Genomic DNA, 19,129 nt, shown 5'->3' with positions numbered 1-19,129 from the left:
GGATGGAGCGCTGGTTAACCTACTGGAGAAGGAAATGGCAAACCAATGCAGTATTTTTGCCAAGAGAACTCCATACAGGGTCACAAAGAGTCAGATATAATTGAACGGCTGAACAGCAATAACAGCGTATTAAGATTGTTGTAAGGATCACTTGAGCAAACATGTAAAGCTCTTTGTTAACTATAAATTGTTATAGAAATACCAGCTATTATTATTATCTCATTTCATCCTTGCAACAACCCAGTGAGGTGGGTACTATAGGAATTTACTCTCATTTTTCAGATGAGGAAACTGAGGCTTAGGGAATGTCTTGAAGTGATTTGCCCAGGGTCACACAGCTAATAAGAATCAGAGGTGAGATTTGAACCCAAATCTCTCCTGACTCAAAGCTTAAGGTTTTTCCCATTAATACTGCTGGCAAATTTTTGATCTTGGGAAAATGCCATGGGTCATTTGGGAATTGTCTTATGAATAAAAGAGTTATCAATCTGGGTAATACTGTTTCAGATTTAAAGAAAAGAAAAGAGAAAAGGAGTTATGACTATAAAGCAATGAGACCAGTAGTGGTCTGTCCTGTATGGCCCATAAGCCAGCTAGGAAGGAACCCTCCAAAATGTTGGGAGTACAGTCGGAGCCTGAGTGGATTTGGCCTCCCAGGGTGACAGCATCAAATGAACACATTGCATTGAATGTGTAAATTCTGATATTTGTTTAAAAATGAACAAACAATGCCATTTCATTACTTTACCATCACCTCTCAGAGATTATATTCCATGCCCCCTCTTATCACATTCCTTTTGCATAAAGCAGAGGTCAAACTTGCTGGCTGCAAAGCCCCCAAGTACTGCCCCAACCAGATTAAAATATCATTGGGAAATGTTTGACAAAATAAATAAAAATACAGTAGAACACAGATCGTGTTAATATGTGGTTTTCTAAGTCAATGTGCGGTCCACGGGGTTTTCTGTTTGTGTTTGACCTCACTGGCATAAAGCCTTTATTGAATGAAGAGACCATGCTTAAACTTTAGTCATTCCTACTTGTGGTCTAAAATCTCAATAAGATATAGGTAATTTGGAGAGAAAGAAGTGTGATGCAGTAAATGGAGTCAGTGGACTTGGGTTCAGATTCTGGCTCTTCTACTTAATGAGACCATAAATTCAGAGGTGGAAAAACCTTGGAAATTGTTTTGTCCAACCCCCACACTTTACAGATGAGGAAACTGAGGGTCAGTGAAGTTAAGCTACTTGCCTAAGGTCACTGAGGTGTTACACAGAGAAGTCAGGGTTCCTTCTGACTACAAATCCAGCATTTAGTGTCTGAGGCTGGTTTCAGACTCAGATTGTCCTGATTCCAAGCCTCCCATTGTCATCCATGTAGCCGCCTCATGTAGATAGCGCTCTTTATACCCTCCCTACCAGTCTTTGAGTGAACCCAATAAACAATGAGAAAGACTGACCTGAAACAGATCATGCGGAAAAGTGCATCTATGCTATTTTATATAACCATCAAATTGTTACTGATAAAATGGAAAATAATAATTGAGTTTTATAAAATACTCTTAACATTTACAAAGCTCTTTGTATTTATTTTCTCACTTGGTAGCTAGGGGGTGCCATGAAGAGGGCCCCAGAGCCTGGAATTAGACCCACCAGAGTTCAAATCCTGCCTTACTAGCTGTTTGACCTTGGGCAAGTGACTTAATTTCTTTCTGTCTCAGTTTCCTCATGTGCAAAATGGAAATAGTAATAGTACCAACCTTCTAGTGTTGTTGTGAGGCTAAAATAGGAATATTTGTAAAGCACAGTGCCAGGCACATACTAGGTGCTTAAAGAATGCATGTTCCAATTTTCCCTCCCCATGATCACCATATGAATTAAACACTTCCAGGTGTTTTCTGCATTTTTATGAATGAAAAAACTGAGGTCAAGAGAGGATACTTGACTTTCACTAAGTCACAGAGCTTTTATCTGAGATAGGATTAGAACTCAGATCCTCTCAACTTGGTCCACTATGCCTTCAGACTAGAGAATAACAATGAAAAAATCTAATCTACCTATCAAAGAATTCAACCCGTCAATTTGTTGTTTTACAGGGCTACTATAAACGGACCCCAGACTACCTTCAGATTAGAGAATGGAAGAGAAGAGGCTGTTTTCCTGTTCCAATGGTCCACTCCACATTCCTCATTGACCTCAGGAAAGAGGCCTCATACAAGCTGATGTTTTTTCCCCCACACCAGGATTATTCCTGGACTTTTGATGACATCATTGTCTTTGCCTTCTCCTGTAGGCAAGCAGGTATGGGGTGTTTGTGTGTGTGTGTGTAACCAGGTTTGGACACTGCCTCTGTGGGAGGATTGCAAAATCAATTTGTTTCAATAGAATTCAAGAAATGTTAATAATTACCTAATGAGTGTAGAGAAGAGGTGTCAAATGAAGCTTAAAATGTAATGGAAAATATTTAACAAAATAAATAAAAATACAATAAAACATAGATTATATTGCATTTTAAAACTAAATCAGTCGGCAGCTTGCTGAATCAGCAAACCTCATTGAGCACACCATTCATAGAACTCAAAGGTTTTGTTTTCCAAGTAGGGTGCTCTTCAGGAACAATGTGAATTATTCTCTTATTTCTCCAAAGAACACACCGAATCAGGAAATATTGTATCTCTAGAAAGTCTAGTGCCCAAATTTACAAACTCAGTAATTCCTGAACTTGGAATTATTCATAAGGTAACTCCCAAAGAAAAATCTCCTTTATGTGACTAGAAGCTTCAGTTTGGGGGCTCGCACTACTCTGGGAATTTAAAATCCCCCTCCTCTACACGGGAGGTTAGGATTTAGAAATCATGTCCTTGAACTCCTTTCTCAGGTCATGTAAAAGCATGCATCATCATCATAATCATCATCCCAATAATAGCTGGCATTTATATAACATTTTAAGGTTTATAAAGTGCTTTACAATTATTATCCCATTTTATTTCATAACAGCCCTGTGAGATAGGTGCTGTCATTATCCTCATTAATAAGGGGAAACTGAGGCACAGAGGTTATGCCCAAGGTCCCACAGTTAATAAGTGTCTGAGGCTGGATTTGAACTCAGGTTTTTGTGATACCAGGTGCAACGCTCTATCTACTGCACCACCTACCAGCATGTCTATCACTACCATGTGCTTTCGTTATAAGTTGTTATTATTGCTCTCAGTGTGGAGTTGAGAAAAAAAGAAACTACTGTGCTCTTCCTCTCAGCTCCCAAACCTCTGGTTGAAGGTCCCCTCTCTAGTCTAAGGGCAAGAGAGAGACCATAGGGGATGAGGGTCAGCAGTCAATAGAACACCAACCAATTGGGTTTTTCTGAAGCCAAATCAATATGGAGTCAATGAGCATGCTCACATTCTATGGGGAAGTAATGCATAATTGCCCATGGCCTGTAATCTCATCATTGATTGCAGGACTCAATTTGATCAGTGACTATTCTGATCAATCCCCTTATATAAAAAGATATAAGTAAAAGAGTTAAGCTAACTAGAAGAGAGACACCCATTAAGACATGGTATCATTTGCCTTTTTTTCAAAATAAAAAAAAAATGTAAAGCATCATTTAATCAACTGATTAATCCATAAACATTTATTAAGCACCTACTATGTGCCAGGCACTGTGCTAAGAACCGGGGATACAACGAGGCAAAAGACTGTCCCTGTCTTCAAGGAACTTACATTCTAATTACTCAGAGTATTAGAGTGCTTCACAATTATTATCTCCTTCTAATACTATATTCCCAGATGTGGAAAATAAAGCAAAGGGAGGTCAGATGGTTAAAGCGATTTATCCAAGAGAGGCAGGGTAACAACTTAATTATGTCTCCATCCCCTTCTTCATGTCATGAGGGTTTTGAAGAGTTAGATTCCCATCTGAATCCCCTGGAAGCATCTGTCCCTGCAAAGCCCAGAGTCAGAGAGTTGGAAACTTTCTTGGCAAGAAAGGGAAGTTGACAGTGATTTGTGAGCCAGGTCAAATTGGTTCATTAAAACAGGGTCCGGACCCATTAAGGGAGGTAAATAAAAGTCTTTTTTCTCCCCTCCACCCTCCCTCCTATCTGTTAATGCCACCTAACAACTTCACGAGATTTGGCAGGCGGTGCAGCTGACTAGAGGAAATTTCATCCAGGTCAAATAAAGGCTCTGACTAGGTAGATAATTCTTGTATTATATCAATTAAAAAATCATAGGTTTGGCCACGCATACTCATACTTAGCTGACACGTCCTTTTCACTAAACTATTTTTTCATTAAAATGGGACCTGGCAAGGGTTGGCAGTGTTGGTGATTCCTGCTTCCATCCTGTCTTCAAAACTGTCCGCTCTCACGTGGATGGCCCCAGAGCTTACTTCACGAGAGGGGTAGGGGAAAGAACTTGTTGATTACAGAGGGCTCTGTGGTATGTTTGGGAGACTGACATCTTGCTGGTTGTCAGTTGGACTAAAGAGACAGGATTTCTCTTCCTACCCTTGGAAGCTAACATGAAATGTTTACGTCGACATGAGGTTGGCTTCAAACTCATCGTTGTCAAGAGACGAAAATATGACCCAGGAAAGTCAGAGCATTTTAAAATTCCCTTTACCCTTCCCATTTAATCAGAGAACTAAATTGCTCCCTTTTCCTCTCTTGGCAATGCTTACATTTGTCTTTCATAACCTCACTACTCTTTTGGGTCTTTTCTGTCTGCTTTCATATCAAATAAGGATTTCATCCCTAATTTTTTCCTTATTTCCTTTCAATTGGTTTAGTGTTCATTTCTGCTCTTGGGAACCATAATCCCTTCCCTTCCTTTTGATTCTTTCCTTACCTTTATTTTTCATTGTACTTTAGGCCAACAGAGGATTTTTTTCTTTCAGAGAAAAAATGTTCAATTTCCTCTGTCTGAGCTAGAAGAGAAATGATCTGAGATCTGTGAGCTTCCAAATGGCCAGTGTCATTTTAAATAAAGGGGAAGTCTGATGTCTCTGAAGGCTAAAAATGGTGCATACAGCTACCTGGTATTTTGTTCTCAACAGGTGGCAAGCTTTTAAACACGTTATTTAGAACATAATCTTGAATATCAGTACAACCATCTGAACTTCTTTAGTCATTTAAATTAATTTGAGTTAATAAAGTATCATAACAACTTTTCAACTGCTCCCTACCAGTACCCATCAAGATTCTTTGGGTATTTATTGTCTCTCACTTTTCCTATTTGTATGGTCATAGTTATCCCACACTCTATTCTTATTCTGAATTTTTCCTCCACATTGCATTATTTCCTACTACAGGTCTTTGTAAATTTCTTTACATTCCTTATACCTGTTGGTATTAATGACATGATGATATTTCATTACATTAATATACCATAGTTTTTTAAAGCATTCTCCTATTGTTCAACTTTTTAGGCAGCTTCCTGGGTTTTGCAATTACGTATAATGCTGATGTGAGTTTTTATTTTGTTTAGTTTGTAAACTATCTGTTGCTAAGCTTTAAGGACAAACCACGCTTGCTGACAATCACCTTTTTTCCCTCATTGAACCTGTACCTCCTCCAACTGCCTGTGTAGAACCCCTCCAAAAAAGCGTGTTTTCTGATCAGTGTTTTTTGTTCTTTGATTGTCAGGTATTCAGATGTATCTCTGCAACCGAGAACACTATGGCTATCTCCCCATTCCACTGAAGCCACACCAGACACTACAAGAAGACATCGAGAATCTCATTCACGTGCAGATAGAAGCAATGAGTAAGTAAGATGAAGGGGACATCTGTAGGGCAGGGTCCAGCTTTGCAGATGGCTGATTGTCAATTTTAATGACAAAGAAAAGGTGATCACCTCAGTCTCTTCTCTCTCTGTTCCACGATGAAAAGTCCTGGCTCCAAATCCATCGGTAAGATTGCAGCGGAGAAAGGCCTTACTCTAGAAGGGGAGCTGTGAATTCAAGGTGACCCTTTCACCTGGACAAGCTTGGACAAGTCACTACATCTCTACGTCTCTATTCCCTCACCTCCAAAATGAGGGAGTGGGAGTAGGTGACTTACTGTCCCTCCCCCGTAAATCTGAAACCATCCAAAGCTGGGATCCTTCCTTCATTGGACATTAGCAGCAAACACAGCTCTGTCTCAGCTACACCAGTGAAAAGACAAACGCATTTAATTCGATAGATTTGCTTTTGTTTTTTGAAACCAAGAAGCAGAATCATGGATTTGGAAATAGAAAGGACTTCAGAGATGAGGTAGCCTAGTGACCACATTTTACAAATTAGAAAACCAGGGCCTCAGTGACTTCATCGCAGTCAAACAAGGAGAAAATAGCAAAGTGAGGATTCCATTGTTTGTCCTTTCTGACTACAGGTCTGGTAGCTTTTCCACTGTTCCCAGGTCTCAGTCCCTCAGGACTGGCCACTCATTTGACTGTCTCTCTACTTGTCCCCTGACATTTCTTTGTGGTTCAGTTATTTCAGTCCATGTTCAATTCTTTGTGACTCCATGTGGGGTTTTCTTGGCAGAGATACTGGGGTGGTTTCCCATTTCCTTCTCCAGCTCATTTTACAGAGGAGGAAACTGAGACAAACAGCAGTAAGTGACTTGCCCAGGGTCACACAGCTAGTGTCTGAGGCCAGATTTGAACTCAGAAAGAGGAGACTTCCAGACTCCAGGCCTGGAACTCTATCCACTGTACCACCTACCTTCCCTGACATTTGTTTAGAGAGTTCTTATTCATCTTGGCCTGAGATTGGTTCTTTTTTCTTTTTTTTTCTTTTCAATGGACTCTCAAAATACTTATATTTTCCTTGGCCCCAGCCTAAATCTCACCAGCCATTTGTAAGTGGAAATTCCTTTGTCTTCAGGGTAGGGACTGGGGAAGATCCCCCAAATGAACTATCTCTGAATTTCCACAAGGTTTTGGATTTACAGTGATTTATTCAGCTAAACTATCTGTCTGTGAATCACAGACAGATCTGAAACAGAGCCTGCAAGGACAGAATCTTAAATTACAAATCTCCCCAGCAAATAGTGAAGGGCTTGAGACAATCTCTCTTTGCCTCTAATTAATAAATTGCAAACAGAAGAATAAGAGTTCCTATATTTAGGTTGACATGCCAGGTAGAAGGCAATTTATACTTTACGTGGTTGAGAATTCTGAAACATCTAGGCAGCTCAGCTTTTTCATCATTAACGGTGCTGCTTCTCCATTCAATTAAAACATGTATATATATATATATATATATATATATATATTGCATATTGTATATATAACATATATGCATATGTGTGTGTTTGTGTGTGTGTGTGCCAGGCACTTTACAAGGTGCTGGGGATTCAAAGACAAAAATTAGGTTCCCTGCCCTAAAACTCTTTACAACCAACAGGGGGCAGCAGGGGGAACAGAACATGTGTTCAGCTAAGACTTATTTTCAGCAGGTCTGAGTACTAGTACCTGGAGAGTCAGGTGAGGCTTCCTGGAGGAGATGGCCCTTGAGCTTAGCCTTATAGGGTACTAGTGTTGCTAAGAGGCAGTAGTGAGGAAAGAAAGCATTGCAGGCATGGGGGACAGCCTGTGCAGGCCCAGCAAAAGCACAGTCAAAAGATGTAGGCAAATTTGACTGGAAAGTAGTGGGTGAGGACGAATAATGTGAAATCCACTAAAAACATTGGTTGGAGCCTGACTGGGGAAGGAGCTCCAGCTCATGCCAGATGAGAAGTGGGTGAAGCAACTAGAGAACAGAAGACTCAGGGGAGACGTGGTATCTATTTTGAAATGTCTGGAAGACTGTCATGTGGAACAAGAATTCTATTTCTTCTCTTTGGCCCCAGAGGGCAGAAGGGAAAGCAATGGGGCAGAGCTGCAAAGATGCAAATTGAGGCTTGATTTTGGGGAGAAAAATTGTAACAATTAGATCCATCCACCAGTGGATGAGGGGCCTCTGGAGGTGGCGAATTTCCCCTCTCTGGAGGTCCTCAGTGTGGCCTCTTCTAATTCTGAGGTTCTGTGATTTCTGTGCTTTGCTCATGTCCCCATGTAATATATGCTTTGGAAATACCATTGAATTGAGCGGAAGCCCAATACCGATTTATCTGCAGAGACTGAGTAAGGAGCCGTTCAGGATACACCATGGACATTTAAAAAATGCTGACTGACAGATCAGTTATTCAAACCCCTTAGCTCAGCATTTAAGCCCTCTGCAATCTGACTCCCACTTGCCTTTCCAGCTTTGTTTCATACTACTCCCCTTCAGAAATTATAAGTTCCAGCTAAAATGGACTACTAGCTGTACCTTGAAGAAACCAATACTATGTCTCCCGGGTCTATGCAATTCACAATGCCCTGCCCCCTTCCCCTTATTCCTTGAATGAATCCTGCCCTCATTTCCACACCTCAGAATCCTTGCCTTCCTGCCAGGCTGAATCCAGGTGGTCTTTCCTCTATAGCACCTTCGCTGATGTAGCCTCTTCCTCACCCAGTACTTCTTCAATATTCCTTAAACAGGGTGTCCCAAAGGTCTTAGTACAGATTTAAGCTACTAAAACAAAACTGCCCTAGAACTTTTGGGACACCTGGTAGTATACCTATTTGTGTACATATTATATCTGCCCAGTAGAAGGTAAGCTTTTTGGGGGCAGAGATTCTTTTGTTTTGGGGCTCCCAGTGCTGATTACAGTGCCTCACACAAAGTGGATACTTATTGATCATTTTTGCGCACTCATAGTTTTGTCATTTGTCACTTGATTTTTAAAGAATAGAAAAAATTAAGCATGATTGGGGAAAATGTTAGAAGTGTGATTTTGTGTGAATGGCACCCTTCCTAAACATGCGTTTAAAATATCAGGAAGGAGGGTACCTCCTGAGGGGTGCCCTTAGAATCTTAAGAGAGAGATGTAGCCTTGCCCTGGGGGAGCAAGTAGCTCACCAGTGTAAGTGTGAGTTGGGCTGAAACTCCTCAGAGTTTGTGAAATCTATACCCTTTTACACTCCCCACCCCAAATGAACCCTCCTTTGTAACAAATAACTATAGTCAAACAAAATAACATGTTAGCTATGGCCAGATTTCCCCAAGGCTCTGTTTTCATCCTTGTCCTGTAGATCAGATATTATTATTTGTTAGTTCATTTTCATAAAACCATTTACCTAAAAAGTTGGAAAGAATTGTATGTCACCATAACTGAACAGAAAAAAAATCCATATGGATCACATCATATTTTTCAAATGTGCTCCAGTAAGAAACTCTGAATAGTTAACCTTGATATAAATTTAAGCACATTGGTATTGCTCGTGGTTAAAGAACCAATTCAATGAATTATCAACAAACGTAAGTGCCCTACTTTGTACAAGGCCCAGTGCTAGGAATTGAAGATACACAGAGATAAAATATAGTCCCCACCCTCAAAAAATTTAGAGTTCACTCGTGGGGACAGGGCTTACACATGAGCTAAACAACAAGACAAGGGAGCATATGGTAAGTGCTCTTAGTACAATGCTGACAGTCCATCCCTCATCTCCTCCTGGGCCCCAGCCCTGTATCACTAACTGTCTGATGTGGGTCTCCACCCGTGTGTTGCATAAGCATCTCAAACTCAAAAAGTCCGGAACAGAACTCTCCATCTCTTCCCCTCCAATCATCCCTCCTCCTAATATGCCTTTTCCTGTTGGTAGCACCACCATCCTTCCACTCACCAAGGTTTGCAAGATGTCGTAATCCATTCTTCACTCTCCTTCACTGCCCTCATTCAATCACTCACCAAGGCTTGTTGAGTTTACCGCCACAACATCTTGCGTTCTTCCTCTTTTCTTTACTCACACCTGCCTCCTCCGGAAGTGATCCTTGAGCTGCAATCAAGTGCTCTTTCCATAGTGCTATGACATCTTCCTTAAGAAGGATCAAGTACCCTCAAAACACTACTCTCTGCAGCCCGTAATACACTGGTAGATCTCATTACTCCTAAGAGGTGGTACAGTCAAAAAGAATAACTCTTTTCAAGAAGTATTGGGAAAAATGTGTGAGTAGAAGAGCTAGAAACAGCTAATAAGAGAAGCTGGGCTATATCTAATACCTGACCTCAAAGACTGATTTCAAGAAGGACAACTGGGCTCCCTTACATGCCAGGCATGCCCTCTGGGGCCTCTGCTATGTCATAGGTCTGACCCAATATCATTCTTCCTATCTGAAAAATAGTTGCGGCATAGTGAATATAGCACTGGACCTGGAGTCAGGAAGACCTGAGTATGAATCCCACCTTAGACACCTACTAGCTAGGTTCCTTTTTCCTTTTTAGTTGTTTTTCAATCATGTCCAACTCTTTGTGACCCCCATTTGGGGTTTTCTTGGCAAAGATACCGGAGTGGTTTGCCATTTCCTTCTCCAGCTTATTTTACAGATGATGAAACTGAGGTAAACAAGGTTAAGTGACTTGCCCAGGGTCACACAGCTAGTAAATGTCTGAGGCCAGATTTGAACTCAGGAAGATGAGTCTTCATGACTCCAGAACTGGTGCTCTATTCACCAAACCACCTAGGTTCCCCTACTAGCTGTGTAACCCTGGGTAAATCACTTTTACCTCTGTCTGCCTCAGTTTCCTCTTCTGTAAAATGTGGTTAATAATAGCACCTAACTCCCAGGGTTGTCATAAGGATCAAATGAGATGATACTTATAAAATATTTTCTAAACCTTAAAGCACCATTTACAGTAAATGTTACTCTGTGATAGACTTTATTATCATCATCATCATCGTCATCATCATTGTGTAACTATTTCTTACCATAAAATGTCAAACATTGAACAGATAGCCTTGAAATTTGAACTGAGAGGGGCAGCTAGGTGGCGCAAATAGAGCACCGGGCCTGAAGTCAGGAGACCTGAGTTCAAATCCAGCCTCAGACCAAAAACACTTGACGCTTACTAGCTGTGTGACCCTGGGCAAGTCACTTAACCCCAATCGCCTAACCAAAAAGAAAAAAAAGAAAGAAATCTGAACTGAGCTATGACTTTCAGAAGCCAACCACTTGTAGCTACTACAAGTGAATCAGTGAACAAGCTATAATGTCTGTACCGTCTTTGCCTGCAACAAAGTAGCTAATTGCAGCATCTTTCTTGGCTGTGGCCATTTTAAAAACTCTACAGGCCATTTGTGTATCCTAAAGGGGGTGAGAGGCAGAGAAAGTTCTGTTCTGGAGTAGTAAAATCACCATGTTTAGGTCTAAGTAAGGAAAGCTGCCAGGGAGGGGAGAGAGAATCAGAGCAAGCCGAACATTCTGCTGAGGAAAGTTCTGATGAATTCATGTTGGGTTTGCTTTTTCCCATGGAAATCCAAAAGGGAATGAGAGAAGCAACAGAGCAGAACCAATGGAAATATACTAGAGGGTAGCCTCAAAGTAGTATGTATTTGCAGAAAAACCAAGGAGAGGAAGTAGCTGCCAATTGTGACTGACTAGCAGGTACTGAGATGAGTTTTTGTGTGGCCGGTGAAGCGAGGACCGTTACTTGACGGTCACACTTCACGGTGAAACTGGACAATTGAACATTGTGGTTTCGTGGTCTAATTTAATAAACATTCCCATCCAATAAACAGTTGTTAAGCATCTCCTGCCTGCAGAGTAAAGACAAAAAGGAAATAAATGTGAGAGAATATTTTAAGCCACTCTTTGAAGCAGCACGGCATCATGGGAGGAGCACCAGCCTTGGAGTCAGAAGACCTGGGTTTGAGTTCCAGCTCTGACACTTAGGAGTGTGAGAATAATTTGATACCCCTACGGAACACGTTCAGTATCTACCTAGTTCACTGTGACCTTGAGGAAATCACAGAACTTCTCTGAGCCTCAGTTTCTTCACCTGTGATGTGGATAGTTCTACTTATACTACCTACCCCACAGTTTGTCTTTTTTTTAAATGTAGGTGTTTTTATAAACTCAAAGTAATAATGATAATAATGGTTGACAGCTAAATAGCATTTTAAATTTTGCAAAGAGCTATACATATGCTATTTCATTGGAGCCCCATAACAACCTTGTGAGGACAGATGCTATTATTGTCCTCATTTTACAGATGATGAAATTGATACAGATGGAGGTTGAGTGACTTGCTCAGGGTCATACAGCTAGTGTCTGAGGCTAGATTTGAATTCAGGTCTTTCTATCTCCAATTCCAGCATTTAAATAGGAGCTATTATGATTAGTTTCAATTATACTGAAGAATACAATTTATATTCTATACTAATATTATATTCTAATGTATTTTATTTTATGCATTAATATCATTCTGAGAAAAGGTCCCTCGGCTTCACCAGACTGCCAAAGGAAAAGGTTCTGACCCAAGAAAAGGATAAGAATAGGAAGTCATCTTATTTGTAGATGATATTGTGCTGATTGCATCAAGGCCCAGAACACTCAATGCTCCCTCACTAAGATCCAGAGCCATTCAAAAGAGATCAGTCTAGCCATCTATGGAGAAAAAGAAAATCAAATGTGTGAAAAAGGCTTATTGCCTAGACTATGACGTACTGTTGGAGGGACAATCAATTGAGTTCGTCTCTGAGTGTGTGTGTGTGTGTGTGTGTGTGTGTGTGTGTTATATAGAGAGAGACAGTCTGTGAGTGTATATACAGTTAAAGTCTGTGAGTGTATATACATATACATACATATATGCATATACACATATATGTATATGTGTGTGTGTGTGTGTATATGTCTTGGACAGATGGAAAACATACTTGACCCAGAATTGATTAGGAGGCAAAAAGTGAATTGGATTAGATTTGGAAGATTGTGCCCTCCTTTAACACTCCTGAGCTGCTCTCTGACACTAACACCTTTCTTTTTAACACTAATCATCTCCCAGGGATGCTATATAGCTGTGAATCATAAAACATCATAATCCAAGGAATCAAAATTGTGAGTGACCCAAAGGGCGACGGAGAAGCACATCGTGGGCATGAGTAGCCTGCAGCATTTTGCCAAGGATATCGTGTGTGCCAGGAGTGGTATAAGTGGATCTAGAAAATGACCAAGTATAAAAAGAGTCAGACTGATCATTTATTATGAGAGAGCATGTAGCAAGGCTATTTGCTATAACAAATATGCTTTGTTGTTGTCGTTTAGTCGTTTTCAATCATATCCAACTTCGTGATCCCATTTGGAGTTTTCTTGACAAAGATACTGGAGTGGTTCTACGCTAAGGAAAATACATCATTGAAAAGATGCACTACATTTTCATACTATTTTTCAAGATTAGATGTGTTCTATTTGGCTTCTTAGGAGAGAAATCAGAGAAGTAGGTAGAAACTGTGGAGAGGGAAAAATTTCATAATAATTAGGGCCATCAAAAACTGAATTCAGCTGCCCCTTAAAGTATCAGGTTCCTTTTCTCAAGATGTCTTCAAGCAAAGGCTGGATCACCATTTGTCAGATGTGATCGATTTGTGGAGCATGTAGGCAGTGTAGTGAATAGAGCACTGGCCCTAGAGCTAAGAAGACCTGAGTTTGAATTGTGTGCCTCAGACAATTTTAGCTGTATGACACTGGGCAAGTCACTTAACCTCTCTGTGCCTCAGTTTTCTCATCTGTAAAATGAGGATAATAATAGCACTCCCCTCCCAGGGTTTATCTTTACTCCTAACCCTCTATTACTCCACAGATCAGATCAAGAGCAATATCTTGCTGTTTCCATCTCTGTAACATCTCTCGCATCTGTCTCCTTCTCACTACTCACCTGGATACCGCCATAAATCAGCTCTCCATCACCTCTTGACTTGAGTATTGCAGCAGTCTCCCAATTGGAGTCCCTGCCTTAAAGAACCCTCCATTCCAGTCCATTTCTCTGACCCCCAAAGCTCCCAATGTAAATCTGACTACATCCGCCAAAGCTCCCAAAGTAGGTCTGACTACATTACTCCCCTACTCAATGAACTTCATTACCTCCCTATTGCTTAGAGAATCAAATACAAACCCGTCTCTTTGGCTTTTAAAGTCTTTTACAATCTAGTCCAAACTCATCTTTCTGGCCTTGTGATACATTCCTCCCCTTCACTCATTCCATAGTCTGCAGTCATTCTGTCATCTGGTCTTCTTACTGTTCCTCACTCACAACATTAATTTCTGTCTAATACCTTTAGACTTGGCCATCCCTTGTTCCCTCTGCCTTTTGGAATCTCTTACGTCTTTCAAGACTCAGTTCAACCACCATCTTCTACCTGAAGCCTCTCCTGATCCTCCCTAATGCTAGTGTCCACCGTTACATTCTTTATTTATCCTATATATGCATGTAGATATGTATATAAATATATAATGTATGTTATATGTTTGGGCAGCTGAATGGCACAGTGAATGGAGTGCTGGCACTAGAGTCAAGAGGATCTGAGTTCAAATCCAGTCTTAGGCACTTACTAGCTGTTTGACCCTGGGCAAGTCACTTAACCCTGTTTGCCTCAATTTACTCATCTGTAAAATAATCTGGAAAAGGAAATGGCAAACCATTCCAGTATCTTTGCCAAGAAAACCCCAAATGAAGTCACAAAGAGTTAGGCACTACTAATTGACTAAACAACAACAACAATATGTTACATATATATAAATGTATACACACAGGTGCATACACACACACACACACACACACACACACACACACACACACATACACATACACACATTATATTATATCCCCTGATAGAATATTACCTTCTTGAGAGCAAGGACTGTTTCATTTTTTGTCTTTGTATCCCTTGTAGAGTGCCTGGCATACAACAGGTGCTTAATACATGCTTTTTTATTTCATCAATTAATTTAGATTGGGTGGAACTCTGGAAGATCTTTGAAAAGATCTTGTGGTTATGTGGAATGACTAAAAAGTTACAGAGAAGGTCAGTGACTAGCTTTGTAATCACTTTCCATGGAGGCACAATTTTCACATATAAGGAACTACAGCAAATCTGATGACAGAATCCACAATCCTCAGTCATTAGCTCATGATTCGAGTCATTAAGCTTTTCATGTCTGATCATGAAAGACGAAGGAAATGCTTTGGGACTGGTTGGATTCATGTGATCTTTGTCTTTTCTTCCTGACCTGTGCATCACTCTTTCCCCCTCCAAACCTGCCCTTCTTCCTGAGCTCCTTGTTTCTAGCCAAAACACTGCCATGTTTTCCATCAACTAGGTTTGCACCTTGCAGTCATCCTAGACTCTTCACTTTCACTCCCCTCCCACTGTATGCGGTCAATGCCAGGTTTTTAGCCTTCACAGCGTCACATATATTCTTTTCCTTCTCTCCGCTCGTTGTTTTATTGTCCTTGTGTCATTTTCAGTCATGTCTGCCTCTTCACGACCCCATTCAGGGTTTTCTAGGCGAAGATACTACAGTGATTTGCTATTTCCTTCTCCAGCTCATTTTGCAGACAAGGAAACCAAGGCAGAATTAAGTGACTTGCCCAGGGTCACACAGCTAATAAGTGTCTGAGGCTGGATTTGAACATATGAAGATGAGTCTTCCTGACTCTAGGCCTGGCACTCTATCCACTGCACCACCTACCTGCCCCTAGCTCTCTACTCACAGGGTTACTGTGCTAGTTCAGGCCCTCCTCTCCTCTCACCTAGTCTGCTGCTTTATGCCTCAAGACTCTTCTGTTTCCATTTTCCACGCAGCTGCCAAGTGATATTCCCAAAGCACGAGGCCACGACATCACTCTTCTGCTCCAAAAGTTTGAATAGCTCTTTTTCCTCTAGGATAAAATGCAAATTTCTCTTTTTAACTTTTAACACCTTTTACGATCTGTCTCCAGCCTACCTTGCCAGGTTTATTATGCTTTATTCTCCTTGAGTAACTTTACAATCCAGCCAGTCCCACCTATTTGTTCTTTCCCTTATGCAACATTCCATCTTCCATCTCCATGCTTTCCCACAGACTCTCCTCCATGCCTGGAATGTATTCCCCTTTCACTTCCACCTATTGGAATCCTTCAATTCCTAGACATCCCAAATCAATGTCATCTCCTACACAAGGGTCTGTTTTGAGCCTCCCACTTTCCAGTGTCCTCTTAAATATATTTCACATTTACTTATCATTGTTTCCCCCAATGGAATGTAAGCTCTCTGCAGACAGGCAGGACAAGCTACAGGTTGAACTTATTATATACTAAGAAAGAAAAGCAAGCAGTCCATAATCAAGACCTGCATTTCCCATGTATAATATTCTTATTCTGTTCTACTATGTATATGCAAATCCCCATTTTATTCACTGTTTTTTAAGTTCAGAATAAAAGCAAAATTTTAATAAAATAATGTAAGCTATCTAAAAGAAGGGACTATTTTAGAAAAAATTTTTCCCTCAGCATTTGGCACATAGTAGGTACTTAACAAATACTTGTTGAATACATGCATGCATGCATGATGAATGAATGGATGGATGGATGGGTAGACTATACCCCAACCACAGAGAGCAGGGAATGCTAATGGAAGTCAACTCAATTCAACAGACATTTATTAAGCTATTGTTATGTACAAAGTACAATGCTAGGCACTAGAATTGTATATTTCTCTTTCATTAATTATGTTTCTTATCTTTCAGTCGACCATCCTCCAATTGAACCCTCCCAGTATGTCTCAGTGGCCCCCAAATACCCAGACAAGATGGGATTTGATGAGGTAAGGATGGGGATATATACATATATATATACATATATATACACATATATATGTATGTGAGATATATATGTATGTGTGTATGCATGTGTGTATGTGTGTATGTATGTGTGTATCTATGTATGTATACACACAAATATATACGTGTGTGTGTGTGTGTGTGTAATGTGAGGGTAGGTGACTATGGTAACTTACTTAATATCAGAAATGAAATTGGAATCCAAGTGTTTCTTATTCTAACCATTATGTTCAAAACTCTAACCATTATATAACACTGTTTTCTGCTCTAGAGATATGTAACTGGGAAGGGAGCTAAGTTCTCCAAGAGGCAGAGGGTAAAAGACATGAAATGTCACTATAGAGACAAGAAAGATGTGGTACCTGCCTCACAGGGTTGTTGTGAAGCTCAGCTGAGATAAAATATGTAAGGTTCTTTGCAAACTAAAGCATTATGTAAATATCTGCTATTATTATTGGAGTTATTATTATCAGAAAAGGAGAGGGTTAAAATTGAATTAGAGGGGATTTAAACAAAATGGCCAATAGTTTTTAGAAATAATTAGATTTCCAAAGATGGACATGGCCCAAGCAGTTTCATTGGCCCTGTCGACGCATTCATCCATGTCTTATTCATCTCTTTTGCTATCCTCCCTGACTCATACAGCATTTCAGACCTCAGCGGTTCTTAACCTGGGCTTGGAGGTGAGGATATAAGGTGGGGAGAGGGAGTCTGTGGGTAGATTTCAATGGAATCCATGAATTTGTATGGGAGAAAATTATATCTTTACTTTCACTAACCCCTAACTGAGATTATTATAATAAATTATAATGCTATTGTATAATTACAATTATAATATAATGTCATTGTATTATAATAATATAATGCCATCATATTATAAGAATTACAATGTTTTATAGTATAATAATTATAACATAATGTTATTATATTATAACCCCTTCAATTATGAATTTTTAAAATATATTCTAAGAGCCATAGACTACATCAGTATGCTAAAGGGGTCCATGACATGAAAAAAGCTAAAACCCTTGCTCTAGGATAAGAGAACCTAAATGTCTATAGAGACATTCATTGTTTCCCTCCCTAACAAAGTATATTGTTTCTTCTAGGTCCTGTCTAATTTCCGTTAGGTCAGCCTTGGGAACATGTGCCTATGATTTTTCATGGTTGGTTTTGTCTTAAAGAAGACAATAAAAGTGGGCCATAAAAGTCATAATACAGTGAAGTTGTATATGGAGGGAATCTCCTTTCCTGAAGAATAAAATAATAGCAGTAATAATGTTTATGTAATGCTTTAAAGACAGCTAGTTATCCATCTCTCTGAGATGATTTAGTCATGGATCTGCCCAGAGAGAGGGAGATCAAAAAGGGGATGTCTGAGGATCCTGTCAAGCTAGAATTTGGGGGTCTGGTGTGACCAGTGTTTGGGCTATATTTGATTTAATAGATTTCCCCCCTCCATCTCACCCTACCCCACTTCCTATTTACAGTCTACTACGAGTGTGTGCATGTATTTCTCTGTTGTCTGTGTTTTTCCTTTGTGGCTATGCTTTTTATTGCCCTTGGACTGAGTAGGGCCTGAGGTTGGGTTTATATTTGCTAAAATCTGGTCTTCCCAGATGAGAAGTCTGTTTTTGCTCCTGCTCTGCTTATAGCCAGAACAGAGCAACCAGTGTCCCCAGATAGCTCCATTATTGTCCATATGAAAGGACTGTTGTTAGGTCACTCAGACAGAAGTTGTGGAATTTGTACATGGCAGTTCCCACATACACATGCACACGTACACATGCAACTCAAAATAAATTTGGTGGTTTTCATGAAATTAAATATAAGCATCAACTAAATTAAATATAAAGCATTCCAGCGTCTCTTGAAGCCTTTTCCTTGTTTTTTAGAAGAAAAATAAGCATATTGTTATATTTTGTTTCAACACAACATATAACTCTTAACAAAACACCCAGACATATCCCTTTACAAAGTACATTCCCTAAGTAAATCATCATTTTTCCTATATCTTTGGTAAATCTACTTATCTCAAAACTTTCATTTCCTTAGATTTAGTTTATTTTCTATTTGGATTCATAAAATATTGCTGCTGGAAAGGAGATTAGAGATGTAGCCCAGCCCTGGTATTCTGGAGATGAGACTCAGGCAGCTGTGATTCATACAAGGATAGGCAGCTCTTAGTTTGTAGCACAAGTGTGCTCTCCTAGGATTTAGAGCTAGAAGGATCTTGTAGAAAGGATCATAGCCCAAACTCCTCATTTTACAAATGAGGAAACTGAGGCCTAGAGAGGTAAATTGATTTGTCTGAGGTCATACACATAGTAAGGAGGAGAGCTCACATTTGAACTGAGGATCTTGGATTCTAAATTCAGTGTTCTTGCCACTACATCAAGTCACTTAGTTGGTAGCCCAGGCAGAAATAGAAGCAGGGTTTCCTGTTTTCTAGACCAATATTC

The 19,129-nt window shown here is 40.0% G+C and overlaps 1 protein-coding gene across 2 annotated transcripts in view; it reads left to right on the top strand.

Moving 5' to 3' along the window:
• The window catches only part of COLGALT2 (collagen beta(1-O)galactosyltransferase 2), a 132,447-nt gene that overhangs the window by 94,186 nt on the left and 19,132 nt on the right, over positions 1-19,129 (top strand). For both annotated transcript variants that reach the window (XM_027868586.1, XM_027868587.1), the window contains exons 5-7: positions 2,096-2,300; positions 5,648-5,767; positions 16,575-16,651. In XM_027868586.1, the coding sequence (XP_027724387.1) occupies positions 2,096-2,300; positions 5,648-5,767; positions 16,575-16,651 (402 nt within the window). The remainder of the gene's footprint in view (positions 1-2,095; positions 2,301-5,647; positions 5,768-16,574; positions 16,652-19,129) is intronic.

This window comes from Vombatus ursinus, unplaced genomic scaffold (assembly GCF_900497805.2).
Source record: "Vombatus ursinus unplaced genomic scaffold, bare-nosed wombat genome assembly UNPS02014789.1, whole genome shotgun sequence".
Classification (NCBI taxonomy): Eukaryota; Metazoa; Chordata; class Mammalia; order Diprotodontia; family Vombatidae; genus Vombatus; species Vombatus ursinus.
This window is presented reverse-complemented; position numbering and strand designations above follow the sequence as displayed.